General features: G+C 45.4%; 1 protein-coding gene and 1 long non-coding RNA gene across 2 annotated transcripts in view; one reads left to right on the plus strand and one right to left on the minus strand.

Moving 5' to 3' along the window:
- Window positions 1-3,311: 3,311 nt before the first annotated feature.
- Window positions 3,312-21,436, plus strand: LOC147825257 (uncharacterized). Its single transcript, XR_015440831.1, has 4 exons — window positions 3,312-3,870; window positions 14,394-14,722; window positions 15,954-15,996; window positions 16,526-21,436. It is a non-coding gene; the product is annotated as an uncharacterized LOC147825257 (long non-coding RNA).
- Rbp2 (retinol binding protein 2) overlaps window positions 12,781-21,800 on the minus strand; it is a 41,899-nt gene continuing 32,879 nt past the window's right edge. The window contains exons 4-5 of the mRNA XM_004834339.3: window positions 14,601-14,702; window positions 12,781-13,020 (exon numbers count right to left, since the gene is read on the minus strand). Coding sequence (XP_004834396.1) covers window positions 12,970-13,020; window positions 14,601-14,702 — 153 coding nt within the window. The 3' untranslated portion in view covers window positions 12,781-12,969. The remainder of the gene's footprint in view (window positions 13,021-14,600; window positions 14,703-21,800) is intronic.

Genomic DNA, 21,800 nt, shown 5'->3' on the forward strand with positions numbered 1-21,800 from the left:
CATCAACATCTATCAAATGGTCCAGTGTTGGTCATGATATATATAGAATTAGTTACTAGGCCCATCTTGTGAGTGACTCTGTGTGTGTCTGTGTGTGTGAGAGAGACAGACAGAGACAGAGAGAGATGTGTACTTGCATGTATACACATTAAGTAAAATAAGAACAAAATTGAGAAATTCTGAACAATTGCCCAATTAGCTGTCCTCGCAATTATGGGAATGTGACATTCAGTTAAAAATGCAATGATCATTTAAAACTAAATTACCCATTTTGAAAGTGTCCTCCTGGCTCAGTCGTCATGCCAACTGGCTCTTGAGTGGTGCCTACCCGCTGCTTTGGAGAGGTAGGTAGGGCACAATACTCTCAATCAAGTCAGCTTTCTTTATTAACAAAGTTGAAACCAAGGGAGAGGAAAGGTTGGGAGTTGGTTGAAGGGGTGGGGGCTCTGGCAGGTTCCCTTTGAAATGATTTCCCAGCCTGGAGAATGCCAGGCATGAGGCAGCATCTGAGGGAACATTACAGGTGAGAAGCCAGGCAGGGCTAGGAAGGCTGCCTAAGTGGGGCCCTTGCTGCGCAATCAGCTAAAGTTCACCTTTCCAAACAGGTCAGTGAATGGCAGAAATGAAAGACAAGTATACAGGAGCAAATGGCAGGTTCCAGAACCCTAAAAATATCGAGGCTCAATTGGATTCTTACTGCCATTTCCCACTGGCATCCAGAAAACTGCAAGCGGGGCAGACATAAAAACTTCCTTCTCTTTGATTTCAAGAGTCTGGTCTCATGGACTGACCTGCTTGTCCACCCGGGGTGCATCTCCAGGACATGAAAGAGCCTCAGTTCTCTCTGGCATTGTTGCCTCCTGGCATCACGCCCACTCATAAAGAGAGCTGAATACAATGGGATCCACTGTTACCACATACATCATTTTCACATTTCAGAGCACAGGAAGAAGGGGCCAGAGAGAATCAGGCTTTCGAAAGGCTCTGGGACCTGCTCTTTGGCAGTTCTGCTTCTTGTGGCAGCAAGAATCCCAGAGCTGGAGAGAGCTCTGTTCCCAGTGACACTTAATGAATGATTGATTGTCTGACATGTTGGTCCTGAGAAATCCCCATGAGCCAACATCCCTGCTTTTCTGCATTTTGAGATGTGGTGTTTATGATGGTCATGTTGCAAGACTTGAATCAGAACTTCCTTAGAGTCAGGGGCTTTCAGATCCAGATTTCTTGCAGGTTTGCATTTGGGAGAATGTAGATAAGTGACTTACTTCAATGTCCTGATCATTAGGGAGCCTTATCTGTAACCTGGGGATAAAAATGGAACCTGCTCCACTGAACTATTGTGAGGACTAGATGAGTAAATGTATGAGAGGAGGCTAGCACTGTGCCTGACACATGGTAGATACTCCAAAAGGGTAAGACATCTATAATACAATAAATGCATTGTTCCTTTCCAAAAGATGACTCTGTCAAAATTGCCACTCCCAGAAAGAATCCACCAGCTGATTAGGCCTGTACACAGACCTGAGGCCTGGGTGCTAAGACTCAGACCGACAGAGCCTACCTTTTAATTCACCTTCTACATGGTCTCCTATGAGATTTTTTTAAATGGGGTCCTAGTCTAAAGTGTTTCTCTTGTGCTACCTAAAGCCATGGACCATAGGACACAATGGGGACTTCTTGGATGACCAGAGTATATGTCAGTGTCAGTTTGAGCCTGGGCAAGGACCTGAGCAGAGGCCATAAGGACTTGCGCAACTGAGGACTCTTCCATCAGGGAAACCACATGAGGCTTGATATAGGTCTAGGGACAATTCAGGAACAGAATGGAAAACAGAGACTTGGAGCAAGCATTTCAGGACCTAAGGCAGGCTGGGAAGAGAGAGGCCTTCATGACAGCTGGACGTGAGAATGGCTGGAGATGCTGGACATTTCCTTCTGCCCCACCATGTGGCCACAGGTCTCCTGGTGAGCATGGAGGAGGACACAGTCTCCACCAGTGCACACAATGGTTCCAGGATCTGGCTTGCAAGAGCAGCACTCAGAATTGGCAGTGATGTCACTTTGGGTTGTCAGTAATAGAAACCTCAATTCAAATGGGCTTGAAAAATAGGGACACTAGTTTTCTCACAACTCCAGAAGTCCAGAGGTGATGCAGGCTCCAGGTAAGGGACTCAGTGTTCAGCAATGCTGACTTAGTCACTTTCTCAGTGCTGGGACACAATACCTGACACCCGCAACTTAAAGGAGGAAAGGCATATTTGGCTCACAGTTTGTAGAGGTTCCAGTCCACAGTTGGCTGGCTCCAAGGCAGAGGGGAATTGCTCATGGCATGGCAGACAGGAAGCAAAGAGTGATCAAGGAAGGACAGTGGGAGATAGACCCTTCCAGGCCACGCCCTCAGTGACCCACTTCCTCTCAACATCACATTTAGCTATGAACTCATCAGTGGACTAATCCCCCATGATCCAGTCACCTGAAGCCCCACCTGGGAGCATAGGAGGCCTTGGGAGGACATCTAGATATAAACCATTACAAATCAAGAATGATGCTCTCAGGGTCCAACTCTGCCTTCCACACAAGGGACAGCTACTCAGATGCTCCTCTTCTGAGCCTCAGGAGGGAGAGCTGCAGGACAGGGCAATCCCCTGCCTCCTTGTGAGGGTGGGGCCAGAACACAAGAGACCCTTCACCTGGAAGATCTGTCTTCCCTTTCGCCTGTCCAGGCTCATTTAGGACAACTCAGACCCTTAAGGAAGTTCCTCTCCAGAGATGATGGGCCTCAGATCAAATCTGAGTCTGGGAAAAAGAGCAGGAAGAAATGTGAAGATGGCCAGGCAAATAAATTTTTGGTGTTGTCCTAATGCATGCTTCCCTCACTCTGGCATGTAGTGAGTGCTCTCAGGTTTTCAGAGCTGTAACATCCTCTAGCTTTTTGAAAACCCATGACCTCTTATGAGATGGCCAAGCTTTAGTTTTTCCGATTGACAGAAAGTTTCAGAGAGTTTAAGAAACTGCTCATAGTCACACAGGTAGAGGAAGAGCAGCAACAGGGTCTTCCTTTTACCTCCATGTCTACTTAAGCGAGTTGGTTTGTGGTTTAGCATTCTACGGAGGCCCAGCAGGGCAAGAAGAAAGTGAGGGTGATTGATATTTTCGCTCTGTATACAGTTGGTAAATCATTATCCACCAGGGACAAACCCACAGTGGAATGTCCTAGAACTTTGGTGCTTGGCTGTCTACTCCTCTCCAGCCCAGCCCTTAACCAATAAACCAGCTGCTTTCCAACCCCTCCTCTCCCACTTTGCCCTGCCATCAGCCTGCTTCCTACTGATGGGCTTTGTCATGTTTTCCCTTCCTACCTCAATGAGTCCTTTATCCCATTGATGTCGGTTAATGGCAAAGTCCTCCTGGTGTGGAGAGAAGGGAGACAGGAAGAACATTCTTGGGCAGAGAAGCTGGGGAGCCTTCCCCAAGGCAATGACCAGTGAAGCCCATGGAGCGGATCAGAGTGGATGGGCCCAGGTGTGGCTGCTCAAGCAAATACATTGGTTTGACTAGTGGGAGATGTGGATCCTTCCAAGCAGTTTTTTGTTGATGTTTTGTGCAAAATGAAAGACTGAAAACTGGACTTGGGACAAGCTGGGTTTTCAAGCAGCCAAGGAGCAAAGTCCATTTGTTGGTTGGTGGGGCTTCCTGCAGGAGTACAAGAAGAGAGCATAGCCCTCATCCCTGACTCCTTCTCATCCCAGTGAGGGAGCTGGAGTCGATAACACCTGTTCTACCCTCTTGCCCTTGAAAGGAGGCCACTGTTCCAAGAGCAGGCAAGAATGTGGGCTCCTCTGCCTATTGAAATACTCATCCTCGATGCTGGTGGGTCTAGGATGGCATTGGGGTCTGTCTGAGTTTCTCTTTCCAGGGCTCCCTTTCCTTTTCAAAAGGGGTTTCTCAATCTTAGTGGGCTCTGTCAAGGATTTCTGGGCACCATGGCATTTCTGCTATCTTTTGGAATTCCAGGAAAGAGGTGTAAGCCTCAAAGGAGAGAAGAAGGGTGGCAGAGTGCCTGCCCTACTGTTGGCTACCTGGGATGGGGGAAGCTTTGGGCCTCAGCTTCCTCATCTGCCAATGAGATTTTAATAATACTTGCTTTTCCTTCCTGGTTCTTGTGAAGACTATAGAAGGAAAAATGCCAAAGGAAACAAGTGATACTTCATACCATAAATCTAAGATGGTCCTTTAGCTTACCCTAACCTAATGCTGTGCTCTCCCTGTTTGAAAACAAGACCAGGGGAGGGGACAGCATGGCTTTCAATGAGGTGCCCATCTTCCTTAGACCCCATCATCACTGGAAGGAACTCTGGAGTGGAAGCTGGGGAAATCCAAATTTGAGTTCCAGGCTTCTCGAGGCCAAGATTTCACTAAATGATCTTGTCGAGTCCCTTCATCTTCTAACAGGTTGGGAGGTGAGGGAGGATCAGATGACTGCCAGGGCCCCTCCTGGCTCCCATTCTGCAAGTCTCATTGAATTCCTGACCTTTATAGCTAGAGACAATCACATTCACCATGTAGAGTCAACTTAAAAAAAGACAAGTGAAAACTTTATTGAGGCATACATAATTGACATACAATACCTGGGGAATGCCAGTCCTGCACAGGGTGAAGGACCAGGGACTGGTCTGAACTTTTGTTGATTTTCTGTAGCCTCACAGTTTAGAGAAAACTGAGTTACTTCCCAGCTGAACCCTTTGCATCTGCCAGAACCTCCTCACCTTAACTTGGGAAAACAGCGTGATTCTTTCTAATTATCCCTACATTTCTGAAAAGGTCATTGTTCTTTAATTGTAATGGGATTTGGAATAGTTTTAATCATGTCACATGATATTGGCTTCCAGAGATCCCACTGGCTAGAAGGGCATTAACATTCCTCAAAGGTCAATATTGAGCTCAAGGACTCCCAGGCCTGGGATATGGGAGATAAAGGACTTTGAGAGGGCAATCGTATAAAAATAGAAACTCAATCTTTGGAACCCTAACACTTTCTGCAAAGAAGCAGGTATTTGTTTGTTTGTTGTGGTACTGGGCATTGAACCCAGGGCCTTTGCACTGAGTTACAACCCCAGCTCTTTTTTATTTTGAAATTGGATCTTGCTAAATTGTTAAGTTGCTCAAGCTGGGCTTGAATTTGCTATCCCCCTGCCTCAGCCCCCCAGAGTGCTGGGATTACAACTGTGCACACCACACCCAGCTAGAAGCAGGTTTTGTCCAGCTCTTCCGTACTCCCTGAAGAGCTGAGACCAAGGGGGACTGGGGTGAGTTGAACAGTGGCAGCACCCTGAGCTGACCTGTGAAGAACTTCCTACAGCCACTGAAACTATTGTAATCTCTTAAACTGAGGCAAAGAAGATCAATCCTTTGTTGGGTTGCAAGGAAAAGTCTTGCTTTTTCTTTTCAGTTTATTGCAAGGAGTCATCAGCCATGCGATCAATCACTCCACACCCACTAAAAATAAAATTGCCAAAGAATAGTTAATGAGCGGAAAGCAGTCCCCACTAGGCCAACTTCTCATCCTCTGTAATACTAAAATCTGGAACCTGATAATTTGCTGTGGGGGCTGTCTGTGTGTTGTAGGGTGTTCAGCAGCATCCCTGGACTTTACTCGGTAGATGCCAGCATCACAACACTCCCAGTTATGACAACAAAAAATGACTCCGGACATTGCTGAATGTCCTCTGGGGGACAAAATCACCCCTGCCTGAGAAACACTGCACTAGAGTAAATGGCCCCATTTTAAAAATTAAAGTAACAATAGACTACTACTGTTTTAGCCACTATTTATTATGAGTGTTATATGCTAAGCATTTGTTAAGAATATTACAGACAGGGTCTCGTTTTTCTGTGACTGGTGGATTACAAAAACCTTTTTATTTTCCTTCCTTATGAGAGACATGTAGAGCAACAGGGCCCCCTGATTTCTCTAGTTAATGTGCAGGTTTGCTCTCGCTTCTGCCCGCCCAGCAAGAAGCAGTGGTGGGCAGTGTATTAGCTGGTTTTATATTCCATAGTGAAATATCTGAGGAAGGCTAACTTAGTGAAGACAGCGGGCTCATTTAGCTCCTAGTTCTGGGGAGATGAAAGTCCAAACAGTGGTGAGACCTCCTCCTTGGCTGTGCCACTCATAGCTATGGAAGAACATGTAGGAGGAAGAGACCACATCTCCAAACAGGAAGCCAGAGAGAGACCAGCACCTCACAGACGTTTGAGACATATTCCCAACTGACCTGTGGACATTCCACTGGGCCCCTCCTCTGAAAGCCCACCTCCCCATGCCACTGCACCAAGAGCCAAGCCTACAAAACAAGAACCTTCAGGGGTTATACTTAAACTATATCCAAACCATAGTAGCAGGAATGGAGGTTGGAATCTTGGCCCTGGCATTTCTGAAGGGTGTGCTTTTGGCCATTCTGCTCACCCTATTTGAGGCTGGATCTTCTCATTTATAAAACGAGGATCATAATTTTTACCTTGCTGAAATCCAAAATCTGTGACGAGCAGGAACATGCCAGCTTTATTTACTACTATCTGCTCAAGTCGTGGCTGTTGGGTCTGTTTCATAGTAGATGATAAATAAATGTTCCTTGAATGAGTAGGTTGATGGAAAAAATGTCTAGCATCTATCACAGGCCTGGCACTGATACATGATCAATAAATGCTGACTGGTTGACAGTGAAGCTGTCAGGCAAAGGGCAGAAACCAGGAGACATTGGATGCAATGGCATGCAGGACACAAAGAACAGCCAGCGTTTGTGGAGTCTGTGGCTCAGAAAGTCGCAAATCCTGAAATAACTGCAAGTGTGAAAAGTTTTGCAAGGTGAAGGTTCAGAGTTACCTGCAAATGTCAGTCCACCCAGCGCTGGCAGGGGAATTCACCTGCCGAGTGGCAGTCTAGCCTGTGGGTTTGTGGTTAGGACAAGATTTGGGCTCTAGAGAATTTTTAGTTTAAACAAAAACAATGAACTTTAATAACAGAAAACATTTCCATTGAGCTTTTAAACACTTAATAGGAGTTAAAAGTAATTAGGCTAATAAAATAGTCTCTTTTGTTCCAGTTCAGTAAAAGCTTTCTTTTATTAACTTCATTGTCCTTTAAGATTTAGATTAAGGTTTCTCTGCATTTGGAAAAGGTCACACTCACCCAAAATCTGACGAACAACTATAGAAGGTGGCCACTTGCATTGCAAGGCCAGCGAGAGATGGGGCTCTGTGAAACTTTGTTTCAACTCTGGATCTGCTGTGTCTGGCTGTCACTGTGGGCATGTTTGTCATATGCTAAAGCACAGGTTCTTCATTTGTAAAGGGGTTAGGTCATGTTGAGGATTGAGAGAGCTAAAGTTTACATGTGAAATACCCGGTACAGCGTGTGGTACAAGGAAGGCAAGGGCAGTTGATGAGGACCCTTCCCTTCCCTTTACTTCGAAGACCACCTTCCAAACCATATTCACTTTTATTTTACTTTATTTTATTTTAGATTGGTGCTGCTGAGGATTGAACATAGGGCCTCATACATGCTAGACAAGTGCTCTCTGCTACTGTGCTAACTCCCCAGGCCCACATCCACTCTTTAAAACTTAATTTAGGCAATAGTGCCGCAAGGAAGCCTTCCCATTCTGGGCTGGGCTGGGGGCCCCTCCACCTCCAGACCCTAAAGCACTCCACTTTCATCCTCTCGATGGTCTGAGTGGACCTCCTCCAGGGCAGAGGCCAGGGCCACTCACCTGTGCGCCCCTCAGTGCCTGTTTGCTGTCAGATGCCTGCCCCTCCTTTCCTGTTCTGCTCTGACCTACAGGGAACACATTTTCCAGTTTCACTGGTGGCAGCAGGCTTCTGGGGGTTTTCTACCAATGGGGAAAATTATGAGAGATTGGAAAATGGGATGAATGGAAAAGCCACAGAGTTCATCTGACTCTTTCTCCTTCTTCTATTTTGGGAATGAGTTTTAGCAGTGGCTCTGTCTCCCATGACATCCCCTCTACATGGTTAGCACTGGCTTCGCATTCTGATAACACCACTTTCCTGCTTTCATGTTTCCATTCCTAGTGGTGTTGGAAGTTTCCTGGTGTTGCTAAGCTCTGACCTACCTCATCTCTTGTTTGACTTCTCAGCATCTCCACCCTGTGTATCCAACCCCTGTACTAAATTCCGTACATGTGAAATGTGTGACAAAGCTTCTCTTTCTCTCTTCTAGGACACAGACTAAAACATTCTGTGTCCCCAGCTTCTACTATAGCATCTGAACCATGGTAGCCTCTTAGGAAGATCTTTTTGGCTAATTATATTTTTCACAGTAATATCCAGAAAGAGTGGGGTTTTGTCCACTTTCTTCAGGCTTGCTCTCAGGCTTTCCAGAAGCACAACGAATAACTACAGTGAGGGCTGACTCCAGAAAAAGCCATGACCAAATCTTTAAAGTTCTTGAAAACTCAGATTCGTTCATTTCTATTTCATTTTCTCAAGTCCCTGCTTCTAATGGTATCCATCTACATAGCAAGAGTAATCAGTGAGCCGAAATTAAATATCCCCAACCTCTGCCCTTCTAATCAATCACAAATATTTCGTGGAAAGAGCAGGCTGAAGTAGAAGAGCCAGCTCAGGCCAGCTCTGGCTGTTGCTTCTGTGGGTCTCTGCACAGAGGCAGGACACAAATCCCCAACCAGAGGAAGCACATGTGAGTCACTTCTGGTGACCACCTGTCTGTACTGGAGTTTGTCCAAAGTTAATGCTGATGTAAATAAAAAACAAACAAAGCTCAATTTCAAATGACTGGAAAGAAGTGGGGTTAGAGGTTTCTGAAGATGCCGGAGTCTAGATATTGCTATGGAAGGGTTGTATTGTCCTTGTCACCTCAGCCTTTTGTGTGAAGTGCCTCAGGCTCTAGAAACAGACATACCTGGGTTCAATTTCTGCCTCTGCTACTTGATAAATATGGAATTTTCGATGAGGATTTGACCCACTTCAAGCCTCAATTTCCTATTCTGTTCTCACTTTTTTTTTTGGTACCGGGGATCGAACTTGGGTCCTTGCGCTTGTGCAGCAGGCGGCAAAACCACTGAGCTAAATCCCCAGCCCGCAGTTTCCTATTCTGTAAAGCAGGCATGTGTATGGCAGCCCTGGAAGAGCTCTCCAGGACAAAAGAGGGTATTTAACCAAGGTTTAGGCCTGTAATCTGGACTTGCTCCGTTCCCAAAAGATCAGCCAAAGGCCAGCCAACCCTCCTCAGTGCTGTGGGTACACTAGCTTTGGCTTCGCTGACTGGTTGTATCTAAATGAAACTGCCTGTGCTTTAGGGAAGCCAGCAACACAGATTCAGGCAACTCTTCTGATGAGGCTTGTCACCATGGCCCTGGCTGCGGGTCACATACCCTGAGTAGTCAGACATGGTTCACTCTGGTTCTCTCCCTACATCAGCTGAGGAGCAGAGCTCTTTGCTCCTCTCTCCCTGCCTCTCCCTTTATCATTCTTTCCCTCTCCTCTCCTCTCCTCCTCTTCCTTTTTCCTCACTTCCTTTCCTGTCTCCCATTCTCCCTTGCCCTTTTCTCTTCCTCCCCTCCTCTCATTTTCTCTCTGCTCTCCCTTCCTTGGCCTTCTACTCTTCCTCTCCCCTTTTCTCTCCCTTCCTTCCCTTCCTTCTCCTACTCTCCCTCATTCTTCCTTTCTTCTCTGCTCCCTTTTCACTCCATTTGCACCTCTCCTTCCTTTCCTCTTCCCATCACCTCCTGCTCTCTCCTCTTCCTCCTTTAACCTCTCCCCCATCCTCCCCCTTTCTCCCATCTTTCCTTAACCCCGATGAGTCCCCATCTCCTGACCTCAGAACCAGCTGTGGAGTCCTGACTACTCCAACTCCAGCCTAGCCTGAGTCTCCTCCTGCCCAGACAATGGGGGCTGATAGGTTCCTGATAGGTAACCTGTGCCATTGGAAGGTGCTGATGGGGGTGGGGACAGGGCCTTGGCAGTCACTGCTATGTCACCTCACAGGCAGTAGGCCTCACCACCCCATGATCTGCCCTCCAGCACCCTCTTCTCCCCAAGCCTGGTGATCTTCAAGTTTGGAAATGCCCATAGTAAAGGATCCCAGTGTTAAAGCTTTTACAGGGCACAGAGTTTAACAAAGGGAATGATTGGAAAGAAGTGTGTGCGTGTGTGTGTGTGTGTGTTTGACTGTTTGACTGTTGTGTCAGACTCTCTGCTTGGATCATATTCAACCCTCACCACTCACTTTGAAGCAGGTTCTTATAGCCTTCATTTTACATATGGGGAAAAAGAGGCTCAGAGAGGGGAAGTAACTGCCACATAACCACGCAGCTGGAGAGTGGTGGGGTCTTTCTGAGCCAAGGGCAGGCGCCAAAGTCCGTGCTTGAACTACTTTGTGATGCTGCCTGATCATGAGCCAAATATTTCTTTAAATTTCAAGAATAGACCCCTTCCTTGGTTTATAACTAACTCTAGCCTGTCTCCTGACACCCCCTTGAGGCTGTGGTTCTGAGGTTCTGAGTTCTCAGTATCAGCCCCAGTGGGTATCAAAGGTAATCTCTTCCTCCGTGTTCCAGTGAGGCTTGCTGCGGCTGGGGCAGGGCAGTCCTGCCATGCTTGATTTTAAAATAGGAGGAGGAAATAAAAATAGGAGCCTGGTGACTTGACTTGTCCTGTCCACAGTGAGTGCAGGAATGTATGGGAAGTCCTGGCCCAAAACACCTGCCCTGGCTTTGAAATGGGACCTCAAATTGTACTTCTTCAAGTTTATATGCATCTTCTTTGAAAAAGAATTATCACTAGAATAAATTCAACCAGGGCAGGGCTTTCCTACCATATGTAAGCTGTTTCATTCAGTTACTTTTCATTTGTAGGAAAAATAAACTGAGAATGTCCCATTTGGAAAATGTGAACTTTATATTATATTATTTGTTATCTGCCACGGAGAAGTATAAATTTAGTGCTCCTAAAAGACCCCATGGAGCAAAACTTTGTGGAGTGAAAAGGGGTCCCATGGTTTAAGAAAGTCTTTATTACTGCAGGACTTGTCAGTTTGAAAGTACTAGTTCTTACTCTGAATTTCTAGGAAGGGGCTATAGTTCCCCATATTCTGATTTATTTGACCATGAGCCTTTTCACAGAACCTTGGGGGAAGTAACATCCCCTAGAGTGTGTTTTGCAGAGTCCAGGGTAACACATCCTTAATAACTACTCACCCCTTTTCCTGGGCAGAACACTTTACACCTAGTCCCCAGTGAGCTTCAGACACTGTCTCATACAGTAGGGTTTTCTTGAGGGACAAAGGGGAGGGCTCATTTGAGGCTGCAGAGAACAAGGGCAAGGCTGGGGAGGCATGCATGGGAGAGTGTTAGGGTTTATTTGTAGATGTCCCCCAAAGCCTCATGAGCTCATAGATGGGGCTTCTGGGAGGTGACTGGATCATGGGGGTATGACACTCATCACTGGATTAGTCCACTGATGAGCTTATACCTAAATGTCACTTGGGAGATGAAGTCTGATTGGAAGAGAGGGTGACTGAAAGAGGTGGGGGCGTGAACTTGAAGGGCATACCTCCCTCCTCCATTCCTTGAGCTCTGCTTCTTGCCATGCTTATGATCTCTTCCCCCTTTGCCATACCTCTTGGCCATGCTGTCCTGCCTTGGAACCAGCCAGCTATGCACTGAAACTGCTACAAACGATGAGCCAACATAAACCTCTCCTTCCCTAAGTTTCGAGTGTCAGGTATTTTGTCTCAGCAATGAATAAAGTAACCAAGAGAAGAGCATGGGCTTACTCCAGGCCCTTTGCTCTGTCTCCCATGTGTCCAGGAGGCAGGGCCTGCACCTCCTCGGGAGGCGCACCCACCTCCTCAGCACCTCTCACTGACTTGACTGAAAAAGCTCCCATGGAAGCCCCATCTGCCTTCTCCGGCTCCCCATCCAGTACGAGGCTCAGACAGGCACTTTCCTGCTTCCTTATCACAGGAACATGGCATGACTGTTGCCTGATCAGAGGGTTTGCGCTAAGGGTGGCCTTGGGCAACATGGTAGGATTTTCACCTTCCTATCCATCCCCCAATCCCAGGATGCCTAGGATTAGTGGTAAGCTTTTGTCATTAAATTATACCAAAGTGTGCTACCACCATGTGCTGCCTGTTTTAGGATAAATCTGCTTTTCAAAGGAACTGCTGTCTGATGGTGGGGTTCCTGGCTCTTTGCAGACCAAGATGGGTTGGACCCAAAGACGTCATGGGCTGAGCTAAAAAGTGGAGCTGCACTGCTTGAATTTAGGCCCCTGGTACAGCACTTTGCACAGGACAGTGGTTAAGAAAGTACTCTGAGGCTGAATGGACATGTGCTCAGTGACATGCTGTATAGAACAGGGCTGAAGGACAGAGGGCCCAGAGGGCTGGACTTTTGCAGACAGCTATGCATGGTCTGCTCAGGGCAAGGTACAAAGTGCAGGGCATACATATCTTTAAATACAGTGTTGGAGAACAAATGTGCTATCCAAAGGAGTGTCATCCAAGTGGAGGATGTTCAAGAATCAGTAGCCAGAGAATGTTCCTAGGTAAAACAGTCCACTGCCACCTCAAACTAATGCAAAAGAAACAAAATAATATAAATCAACAAAGAACAAAGCTTTGCGAAAACAAAACAGTAACTACCATGGAGGTAGTTACTTCCTCTACCCATGGGTCAAATCTGACAGCTCTAGAAATAAAGGGAGATATATATAAAGGATTTCGATGCATGGGAGTGATTTTGTTTTTCCCTTTAATGCCACGTTTCAAAGAGGGAAGACTGTACCTGTTATATTACACACTCATTCAGTTTAAAACCTATCTGGGCACTTTAACAGGGCTCTGTCAGGAGTGGGAGGGTTCCCATGCCGATTCTGGAGGCTGGCAGAGAACTCTGCACACTCTGCTGGCCTCCCATGCTGACATCACTTCTTTTTGAACACTTGACGGCACACCTGGTCACCACAGGTCAGCTCCTGCAAGGTCAGAAAGTGAGTGTGGCTAACAAGCCTGGCCTGCCTTCTGCCCGTCGCCCAGCGCACGTGGTGTCTAGGGTTGGGGTTGGGGTTGGAATAAAGGGAACACTTAGTCATTCTGGGGAAAGTGGATCTCACAGACCCAAGCAGCTGGTGTGCCCTACAGGAAGCGGTAATTTGATTTTGACACTTGAATTGAGCTTGAACAACTATAAAAGTGAAAAATGCAAAGAAATGATGCTCTTGGGTGGGATTTTTCCTACTCCCATGATTTTAACAATGGTTGCCTAATTTATAAAAGGCAGCAAAATCATGAGGAAGAGAAGGATCTAGCATGAAGGAGAGGTAGGAAGGTAAGGGCCTAGAAAGACCTTTGCTGGTGAGCTGTCCTCCATGTGTGGGCTTTCTGGGCTCTGGTGAATACAACAGCAGCTGGCAGTGGCACAGGCAATGACAGGGTGTGAGCTGCAGGAGGGCTCCCCAAGTCGCCTGTGCAGCTGGCAGGGTCTGGCTTTTCATCCAGACAGAAAGCACCCCAGGCCTTATTTGTACCTCACTGATGCTTGAAGGAGAGAAAGTGAGCATGGGGAAGACTACCATACTCCCAGTAGTTGACAGTGGATCTATTGTCTTAGCTGTAAGTACCACTGGGGATGGCACTACAATTAAAAAAATCCATCATCCAAACTAGAGCAGGTAGGGATAACTGTCAGTACAAAATACAGTGAATGCCTTCCATATATCATCAGCTGACATTACCTCTGAAATGGAGATATCAGGTGAACCAAGGTTGGCTTTGAAGGGCAACAAAGTGCCCTGAATTCTAACATTAGAGCCTGTTACCCACTTGACTCCTTAGCTAAAAGGATGAAGAAAGGAAGGAAGGAAGGAAGGAAGGAAAGGAAGGAAGACGCATTCATTAGATGAACAATTTATTTAACAAATGAATGGCTGAATTCAGAGAAGGACTGAAAAAATGTTCACTGGTAGAATGCTGGGCCCATGAATTGCCTTGAAGACTGAAGAATGAAAAATTAAGCTGTCTAGACACAGATACAGTTATTTAAGGATATTAGCCATGGCTCCTATTATCCTGTTCTAATATCAAATTAACCTAAAATATTTTGGGGTCAAATAGACATACCTCATGATGGCAGGTCAATGCCCTCAGGCCCAGCTGCCCAACCCCTGCAGCCCACCCTCCCCTCCCTACCAGGCTCATAATTGAGGGAAGGCCTGGTCCTACCCTCCTCCAGGGCATCTTAATTCTGTGACTCACATTTCTCCCCAGCTGATCTTTAATGGGTTCCCTGCATTTCTCCTTGGATCTTGGCTTCCTAGCTCAGCATTTTGAACTTTCTTTTTAATTGCAGCTGTTCACAGAAACAACCATATAGATTTCTTCCTGGAGTCCCCTGAGCCAGACGGGAATGGCTTTCTGACTATATGACCACATACATTTGGCTGGAGCTTGGAAAAGGAGGAGTGCATGGCCATTTTTCTTGTTACAGTGCCTGGCCAGGTGACTACAGGAGTGCCTGTAAGCACAGTGGAAAGAGCTGTGCAGACCCAAGACTTACCAAATACAGCTTATTGTCCTCAACCCACTGCCTCCAGCCACGGTTCTCCTTCTCTCCCTTCTGCACACACATGAGGACATCACCTTCCCAGATGACCAGTGTCTGCAATGACAGGTTCCCAGGTAAATAGGACTTCTGGTTGGAGAGACTCCACAAGCCTCAACCTGTGGCTGCAATCCCTGCAGCCATTGCCTGGCTTCTGCTTCTCACAGGGCAGAGCCCTGGCCTCCATGACCCAAGATCCCTTCAATCTCATTTTTACTAGGCCAAGAGCTTTCCAATCTTATTTTCCACAAATATCCTCCATACCGGCCACAGTTTATTCAGGCTGGCTCAGTTCTCTTTTAAGGAATTCTATTCTACCATTTCAACATATGGTAAAGACAGCATTTCAAATCAGTGGGGAGGAAGGTGATGACTTTGACTATTAACAATGTAAACTTTCTGGAAGGGGAAAATACTTCAAAGTCAACAGATAAATACAAACAGGGGAAAAGAATGTAGCACATCAGCAAAAACCTGATTTCCTTGTATATGAAGGGCTCCTGTCAATCAAGAAGAAAAAGATCATTAATCTAATAGCACAAAGGATCTGAACCAGCAGATTACAAGGGGAGAACCCCCTAGCAGGTGGCTTTACACCCAAGAAAAGATATTCACCCACACTCACAATAAGATAAATGGTAACAAGACTACTTTTTATATATAATTCATCATGTGGTCCAAGGCCAAAGACTGATTTACTGAGTTGGAGTGGAGGTAGAGAAGCGCATACAAGGCAGGTGGGAATATACATCATTTTAGAGAGCAATTTTATATTGCCTTTCAAAATATAAAAGTGCATATATTCTTTGACATAGAATTCTACTTTGGGGAACTTTTCCTACAGGAGTTACATTGTGAGTCACGCTGTCCCCTGGAGGATGGGAAAAAAGTCAGGAAAGTTTCTCATTAATCAGGGAGCCACCCAGGTGGCTCCAGTGCCTGCCTTCTCATATAGAACCAGGAGGGTGGACCTGCTCCTGCTCTTTGGTTTCCTCCAAACAGTCATGCCAGCTGGTTAGTAGAATAGGAAAAACATCAGCAGAAATCATCTTGGACAACCAAGCTGAGTGGACCAGAAGTTTGGAGAAGTCCCAAGCCTGCTGGAACCCAAGAGCACTCAAACGCCTGTGTACATATTTACAAATACTCCAACTTCCAAACTCTTTCTTCTTCTGTTCCCCACTTTCCCTCCTAATGCTTGCTTTGAGATAGTCTGCGTAACCCCCATGTAGCTCTCCAGGGCCACCCAGATCTGTGCCCTAGGTTTACTCATGTAATTCCTGACATGATTATGTCATTTCCATCCAGGGAATACTTTGTGTGTGCTGTTCTTCCTCGGGATGACCTGGATGTGAGTTGCTTTTTTCTCCTAAGTATGCACAAACTACCTTATGCTTCTATGAACAATATTATGCTAAGGGTCAGATGTTTACCTTTCTCTATATCTTGCAAATCCAGTTGGTGATAAACTGACCTACGGATTTTCCCCCTACTCTCTTTGTGTACTTGGGCCTGCTTTTTCGTACAAATCTGTTGTGGGTGGCTGGTTAAATATGGGGTGGTTCTTCCCTGTTATGCAGTCATTGAAAGAATATGGCCCCAGTATATTATTAGGGTTTTTAAAAATAGTAAGGTGCAGAACCATGTACATAAAACAAGGGGGTTGGGTGGGGAGTATATGGACATGCATATGTTTGTACATGTTCTCTACAAGGAGGTGAAAGAAACCAGTTGTAGTGATTGTCCCTCAAGAGGGACTGAGCCAGGGGGCCAGGGTGGGAAGGAAATCTCATTTTTTACTGCTTAAAATGTTCTACCCTCTGCACATATTAATATTCCCAAAACTAACTTAAAAATAAAATTCTATGTATTTTCTAAAGGAAAAACAAGCCTCTTCCTTCTTCAAGGTCATCCCAAGCCTCACATCTTTGAAGGTCTTAGAGCAGTTCAAGTCACAAGTTGTTCTCCTCGCTCTCCTGGGAGAAATAAATGCCTGGAATACTCATTTGCTGTTGCCTGTCACTGGCCTTGGACTCTGAGGTTCCTTCCAATAGATGAGAGAGGACTGTTGCCTTCAGTCTGGCCAGGGTTGTATCTTCTGTTCTCCTTTCTCACATGTCACCTTGCACCTGGTGGAGCCCTGCTACATGCTGGCTGAATTGCTGTCCACCTTCTTCTGTAGACAGTATGCTCCATAAAAGAAGAGACTGCATCACTGTGCTTTTCTACAACACCACATTCAGCACAGTGATCAGCACTGCTGAATGGATCTTAGGTTGGTTGATTTTATTGAAGCAGAATCTTGTGGTAAATTCACCTGTCTCCTTCCATCAGAGGTGGTCCCAACAGAGAACACAAGTGCCCATTAAGATGAACATGATACGGTCCTTGTCCATCTATTTATCTGTCTTTCAGGAAGGCTCAAAATCTCTGAGGGCAGGAAAGTGCCTCTGATCCATCATTTTATCTCTAGCTCCTGACACAGGCCAGGCATGTAGTAGGCACTTAGCAAACTTTGCAGAAAGAAAAAAGGAGGAAAATATTAGTACATGGGGTCTGTCCTAATATTTTATCTTAATAACTCACATTGGCCAGCAATATGACAACTTATTCTGACCCTAAAGTAAATTCATTACCAATCATGGTAATACTTAAAATATTACAATCTTATTTTTACATGAAACAGACATTGAGAAGCAGAAGAAGAGAACAGTTAAATGAACTGAAATTCTGTAATTCAATTTGCTTTTAGTTGGTGCCCTTCATCCTGTGTCAGAAGAGGTTTTAAAAACAGATTTAATTGCTTTAAAAGATCCTGAGGTTGAGGAAAGCCATTGCTTCTGAGGGAGAGGGTAAAGAGGGAGACCACTCCAGGGATGGGCAGATGCACAGAAACACAAAAGGACCCTCCCCACCCAAGTGTCCAAAGTTAGCATGTGTGGTGGATTGACTAATGGTCAACTTGTAACGCCCAGCTGAACTGAATCAGTGTGGTCTGGGCGTGGAAGATCCACCTGAGGATTGATACCAATAGCCATAAAAAGAGAACTGGAGAGGAAGATTATGGCCTATTGATTTTCTAGGAGAAGCCTGCTGTGGATGGTTTTCCTGATGTGAACTAGGCTGTTCTCATTGGAGGAGAAGCTTGGGGCCTTGCTGTCACTGGGAATGGCTGCTGTTTTAGTCAGAGGAGCTCTGATCTTCACCGTGAGCATCACTTCCTGGCTCCAGTGTGGATACCTCAGCTTGGCAGCACAAATCCTTCATCTCACCGGCATAGATTTTCTGGCTTTTATCACTGGCTTTTGGGCCTTCTGGGTACAGACCCTAGATATGGACAAGCATGAAACATGGCTGTGGGCTCTAGGCCACTGGCTGGACTCGTGTAAGATATTGCCTTGGACTTTAGGCCTTTAACTGGACTTGTGTGGGAAATTGCTGGGATCTAGGCCCTCCGCTGGATTCTTTGGGCCTCTAGTGTGCGGTTAATCTCTTGGCATCCTTTGCATTTGACTTTTTGGGTAATTATCATAAAATAATCCTATAAATTATGTATCCTGTATTTAATGTATTCCCTTACCAAATCCTGCTGGCTATAACAGCATCCATATAACAGCCCTTTGTGGTGAACTAGATACAGTTTCTGTATCAGTGTTTAATTTGTAATTGATAACTACACAATGGGATAGCTAAAAGGATACAGTATACTAGTTCTTTGAAAGTATATACTGAATTATTTCAGAGTAATACATCAGATTGTTCAGAAAAAGAAAAAATATATGGAAGAGAACACATGCAAATGATAAGAAAATGGAACAAAATGTTAATAGATAATTGTTGCTTAAGCGAATATAGACATTCCATGTTATATTCTTGTAGCTTTTCTATCTATATAAGATTGAATCACTTCCCAGTAAGTTCTCTAAAAAAGGAAAATAACAGTTCTTTAAATTAAGAGCATTGAGAGACACTATTGACATGCTTAGAGGCTCCCCTGCCCCTGCAACCGTCCTCATACAAATATTCCTCTGGCCTCCTGCAGGCCAGCCCTCTCCTCTGGCAGTTTCTGTGTGCTGCCTCCCAAGGGAACAGTTTCTCCCCACCACCTACTGACCCTGCTCTGAGTGCTTCCCTCTTCTCCTGACACTACAACTACATAATATTGGCGCTAACTGCCACTGTCTACACCTGTTTTGTTTTGTTTTTTAAGACAGGGTCTCTCTAAGTCACTAAGTTACCTAGGCTGGGTTTGAACTTGCAGTTCTCCTGTCTCAGCCTCCAGAGTGCTGGGATTACAGATGTGTGCCATCATGCTCAGATATTTACTGATTTTTTTTAATTGAGATACAATTCACAAATAATAAAATTTACCCTCTTGAAGTACACAAGGTTGTGTAACCATCATTGCATTCTTTACCCCACCTTGTACCTATTAGCAATCACTACTCATTCCCTCTGTCCTGTACCCCCTGGCAAACACTTTCTGTCTCTGTGAATTTGCCAGTTCTACAAATTTCAGATAAATTATGCAATATGTGGCCTTTTATATGTAGCTTTTCTCATTTAGCATGTTTTCCAAGCTCATCCATGTTGCCACGTGAGTCAGTATTTCATTTCCTTTCATAGTTGCATGATGCTCCATATTCTGTTGCATGGATATCAATCATATTTCACTTTAACGTAGCTTGTGTATTTTTGAAAGGGGCTTTCAACGCTCTTAGAAACAAATCAGGATAGGAATTTGGAATATATATGACCCACAGGAAGGAAAGGGGTCTCCAGGTCCCTCAAAGAAGTGTCAACCCCAAGGCAAATGTGGAGCCAATGCTCCTAGTCTGGGTTGGCTTAGAACAGCGTTCTGCAAGGCCCCTGTGGCAACCCATGCACATCTCTTCTCCCAGATAATCAGAGGGGAGCTTTTCAGAGGGTTCCTGAGGGTGACTGAGGATTTGAGAAGTGGAGCTCTGGAGAACAAGGATAGGAGGAGTAAGAAGCACTACACACATATACACACCCATACATAGGTACACACATGCACACATGTATGTGCACACACACACAGCTTGTGTGCACACTCAGGCATGCCACCTGAGTTAGATTAATGAGTAAAACAGACCCACAAACTTCCAGGTGTGCCCTCCCAGCTGAAGGGGTCTAGTCCAGTGATGGGAAGTAGTCCCGAAGGCACCTGCTTTGCACTGTGGTTCTCATGGGAATGGACCTTTGTCCAGCCCGCAGCTGGGCAAATCATCTTGGAAATGTCCCATCTCACCAGTTGTGTGCGTGTGTGTGTGTGTGTGTGTGTGTGGTGTACTAACTCTGGCTTTCTGCTGCAGACAAAGAGGAAACAAGCCATGGAAAAGAGGATTCTTTCTCTCTGCAAGAATAACTGTTGCTCTTGAAGAGAGGAATGAGAATGGGGAGTAGAGAGGCTAAAGGAAGGCAAGTGTGGACAGGTAGAGTCCTTTGAGGGTCAGGGAAAGCCAGAAGAACATGATTGATTTCAGGAAGAACAAGTTCTATAGCATCAAAGAACAAGTCAGAGAAGGTAGGCCTGCTTTTCAAGCCCCCACGCCCCAAATGGTAAGGCCAGGGAAAATGAATCATTTTGAACTGATTAGGTTGGAATGTGAGAGTGATACAAAATTCAGAGACACATTTTCCTATCAGTTCTGGTATCTGATTAATTGGCGTTTCATCCACAGTTCCAAAGAGGCTTCTTTATCCATCATCATGTGCTCAGGAACAGGTTTCTACAAGTGGATATTCCAAGGCCTGGAAGGTTATGCTCTCTTATGATAGGGCTGTTCTGATGCAAGAGTTCCCAAAATGCTTTTCAACCCCGGCCTTTTTCTTTAGCAAGGAACAGTAAATATAATTCCACTTGATGACTAAAGTTATCAATACCGCAGGACAACTTGATTGAGAAATGTGTCCTGCTATCTTGGCTTTAGAGTCCTCACCACAATAACAGTTTTCTTTCCTCCCCAGGAGACAAGCCCAAGTTTGTGTCCCTTGCTGAGGCAGAGGTGAGACTTTGAAAGAGCTCCTGACAGCACCGGGTGGTGACCTGCCCCTGGGAGGAGTGAGCCCTCCTGAAAGGGAAGGGCAGGGTAAAGGTTCCTGTTTGGTTGTGGCCTCCCAGAGGGCCAGCCCTTTGCTGGGGGTAAGGCACACAAAGCTGGGGGACAGAATACTCAGTTCTTATTTTCTTTAGCTTGAGAGCCAGACAGAAATTCTGTTGGCTGATTTGGAACAGAGGTAAAAGTGGCTATGAATATCAAACTCCCACCCTTGTGTATATTGCATGGGCATCTGCAGTACCAGTCAATGGAAACCATGACCAATGACAAACCAGTAACCCTTCCAAGTCTCCTGGACAGTGTAAACTCTAGAGTTCTGTATGATTCTAGGATTGGAGGCAGGTCATTATACATGACTGAAACTGGATTTCTTTGTATTCCTGACCAAGCATAATTTGATTTGGAAAATCAACGATAGGCACACAGGAATGTGAATATGAACACTGTGATATCACTCAGTGATGGAGAGGGAGAGAAGCTATCCCTCCCTATTTTCTTGCTGCTTATCAGCTTCTGCCTTATTTACAAATAGTGCCTCTGGCCAAGGACCTGATATTTCCCCAAACCCAAGCACTTGGGCTTTGAGATAATTTCTCATTCCCTGCTTGCTTCCAGGGCCCTATATACCCAAATATCGTTGTCCCCTTCATCTATGGAGGATCTGTCCCACCTGTGTGTGTATGTATGTGTATATATATATATATATATATATATACAACATATGTAATGAAGTGGTTAGTGGTTGCCAAGTGATTAGTATGTGGGTAATGTATACAGCATAAATATGTTGGCAAAGAAATGACTCACATCCTGGGCAGGATGCAGTGGACAGTGTGAGTTTTCATCATGCTACTCAGAATAGCATATAATTTAAGACTCGCTACTTGTTTATTTCTGGAATTTTCCATTTACTACTTTTGGATCTTAACTGATTATAGGCAACTGAAACCATGGAAAGCAGACCCCTGGATAAGGGAGAGGTACAGTAGTTCATGTGACTAGAAGTCTGATCTCCTGATGCACACAGACTTTCCTAGATTCTAACCTGTGAGTTGAGGCAAGGTTAAGACAG

Source organism: Heterocephalus glaber, unplaced genomic scaffold (assembly GCF_053883595.1).
Source record: "Heterocephalus glaber isolate CG9 unplaced genomic scaffold, H.glaber_assembly_v1.0 deba00001504, whole genome shotgun sequence".
Taxonomy (NCBI): Eukaryota; Metazoa; Chordata; class Mammalia; order Rodentia; family Bathyergidae; genus Heterocephalus; species Heterocephalus glaber.